This window comes from Hipposideros armiger, unplaced genomic scaffold (assembly GCF_001890085.2).
Source record: "Hipposideros armiger isolate ML-2016 unplaced genomic scaffold, ASM189008v1 scaffold_303, whole genome shotgun sequence".
Classification (NCBI taxonomy): domain Eukaryota; kingdom Metazoa; phylum Chordata; class Mammalia; order Chiroptera; family Hipposideridae; genus Hipposideros; species Hipposideros armiger.
The window spans coordinates 472,368-474,968 of record NW_017731653.1 but is presented as its reverse complement, the minus strand read 5'-3'; the positions used below and the strand labels follow the sequence as shown (position 1 = coordinate 474,968).

The following is a 2,601-nucleotide window of genomic DNA, read 5'->3' as shown; positions in this document are numbered from 1 at the left end:
CCGTCGCCTGCGACTCACAGCAGCCCAGCTCCAGGTTGAGCTGTTGTTCAGCATCTTAGCTGTAGAGGGCAGTGTCACTGACCCTCATATGTGGGCTCCGAACGGGGGTCCTCTGGCGTCCCAAGTGAGTTCTTAACCATCGTGCCACTCGGGCGGGCCATAATCTATTATTATTGAAGCAACTCTACTGCTCTTCCCCTTTTCTTCTTCCTTTAATAATTTCTATTTATTTACCTGCTCAGTAAATAACTTGTGTACCTCTCTTTCAGACACTGTGCTAAGGCCAAGAATACAAGTGTTGGGGAGTTTTTAGTTCGTGTCTGGAAGAAGCCCAATTTAGTGGGAGGATCAAAGTTAAAAAGAATACAGTATGCTAAGTTCTACAAAAGAGACTTATCCATATGAAAGTTTTAAGATTGAGAGTGTTTGGTGAAGCCTGTTAAAAGCTTCAAAGTACTAACACCCCAGATTCTTGAAAACTGAGCATGCATCTAACAGAGGAGATGTGGAAGGGATGGGAAACATTGAAGAGGCAAACTGTAGGAAGAACAGTGAAGGCCCTTGTATGTCAGAAGTACAGACAAAGGTATCTTTCAGACCATGGGGAGACTAGAAATGTTTTTAAAAGGAGGAGAATAATCTAATTAAATCTTGTTCCAGAAAGACAATTTGGGCCAGCGTGAAGAATGAAGTGAGAAGGGAAATTTGTTAGCAATGTGGGTGTAGCAATGAAGTCTGAACAAGGGTAGTGGTAGTGACTCGGGAGACAGGGAAGCAGGTCTTAGAGGGAGTAGGAGGTAAGATCATCAGGGGAAAAAAATCAGGTGTGCAGCTTTTGGGGAAGGGAAGGAATGGCATGAGGTCAGGAGTCAAGGAGGTCTTGAGGCCCACACCTGAGCCTCCACTTTTCTCACCAGTAAAGTGGAGATGATAACTGTACCTATACCAGATAGAATTCTTAGGGTTATATAATACTTGTATGAGAACTCAGCTCATTGTTGGTGCAGAGTAAATGCTCAATAAATGTCAGCTATTATTTCTAGATTTCTTGCATGTAAACAGATAATAGCAATGCTTTTAAAAATAAAAGTTTTGTAGAAAAAACAAGAAGCATTTTTATTTCGTGTTTTTGTTTGAGGGAGGAGGAAGGACTGCTGCAGTGGAATTTCAACATGGCTCTGATGACTTCTGTCACTCCACTGTGTTTTATTAGTTGTCTAGGTCCACCTTCCTTACTTGGGGAATTATAAGTGATGATTATATAAAGCATTTGGCACAAAGTCAGTGCTGACAAAGGGATGTTAAAGGCTAGATTTGCTGTCTAAAAATAATTTTAAAAAATTCTGGGCTGGACACCTTACTTTTTCAATGGTATCACTAAAGTCAGAACACAAATGGTGGCCATTTACTAATATTTTTTGAGAAGTCAGATATATAACACAATATTTTATATAAATGTTGTAACATGAGGGGCATAATTTTAGAATAGGTGCACTGACATCCCAGCATTAATGAACAATTACTATACTAATTGATAATGGCATTGANCCAGAGGTGGTTGAGGTCCCACTCTGTGATGACTCACTTCCTGTCCTTGACCGTTCCCGTTCCTGAGTTTCTTCACTTCGCCAGCTTGGGTGTCTGTACAAGAGATTTAACAGAATACATTGTGTCTAGCTCAGTGAAGACCACCTTGGACCCATGCTGACCCATCAAGAACCATCACTTATTAATATTTTATCATACTTGCTTTACCTATGGGCAGGTGTGTGCATCACTCTATCTTCCTCATACTATTTGAAAGCTGCATACATTAAAACACTGACTCTAAATACTTCAGCTAGGGTTAAGAACATTCTCCTACACAAACTACAACACTACCCTTCTTTTACTGGTAACACAACTTTGCAAGTCATTCAAATCTAGACCTAGTTTTTCAGAACATTGTCATAAGGAGGTTTCTACAATATTAGTCAATGCTGCCTTTTCAATAAATATTTTGTAATGACTCTTTTAGTATCCTGAAGTAATACTCAGACAGTATAACCAACATACACATAAGTAAAAATAAATGAAAAATAATCTACATTCTACATGTACGTAAGTGAAAACAATTTCTCTACTTTATCCCCAGTAACTTGAAAAGAGGTAAATTCACTCACCTTACCATGGTGGGGAATTTATTCTATATACTGAAAGCAGGGTTTACAAATTTTTCTTAAAAGCCCAGGTAAACTTTATAAAAACAGGCCCAGGTCATAATTTGCTGACTCCTGTACCAATTTGTATTTGTGGCAGGTTAAGTCCAACAGGCCTTTTGAAAATTGTGAGGAACAACTCTTCACTGGATGAAAACTGTCCATCTACTGCGGACTACTTAGCAGCTCCAGCCCATGTACACTAAATGCTGACAAATAACAACCAATAGCATCCACACAGAGGTAACGTCTCCATTAAGAACCACTGAACTCAAAGATGGGAAATTCATAATTGAAGATCACCTCACCTCTCCCGAGGCCGTCGCTCTAGTTTTGGCTCATCCAGCTGACGCTGCAGTTTCTCCTGTTCCTTCTGTAGCCGCTCCTCTACTTCTCGTTCTCT

The 2,601-nt window shown here is 39.9% G+C and overlaps 1 protein-coding gene across 1 annotated transcript in view; it reads right to left on the bottom strand.

Moving 5' to 3' along the window:
- The window catches only part of EIF4B (eukaryotic translation initiation factor 4B), a 41,840-nt gene that overhangs the window by 9,681 nt on the left and 29,558 nt on the right, over positions 1-2,601 (bottom strand). Inside the window, exons 8-9 of the mRNA XM_019659659.1 lie at positions 2,507-2,599; positions 1,524-1,641 (exon numbers count right to left, since the gene is read on the bottom strand). Coding sequence (XP_019515204.1) covers positions 1,524-1,641; positions 2,507-2,599 — 211 coding nt within the window. The remainder of the gene's footprint in view (positions 1-1,523; positions 1,642-2,506; positions 2,600-2,601) is intronic.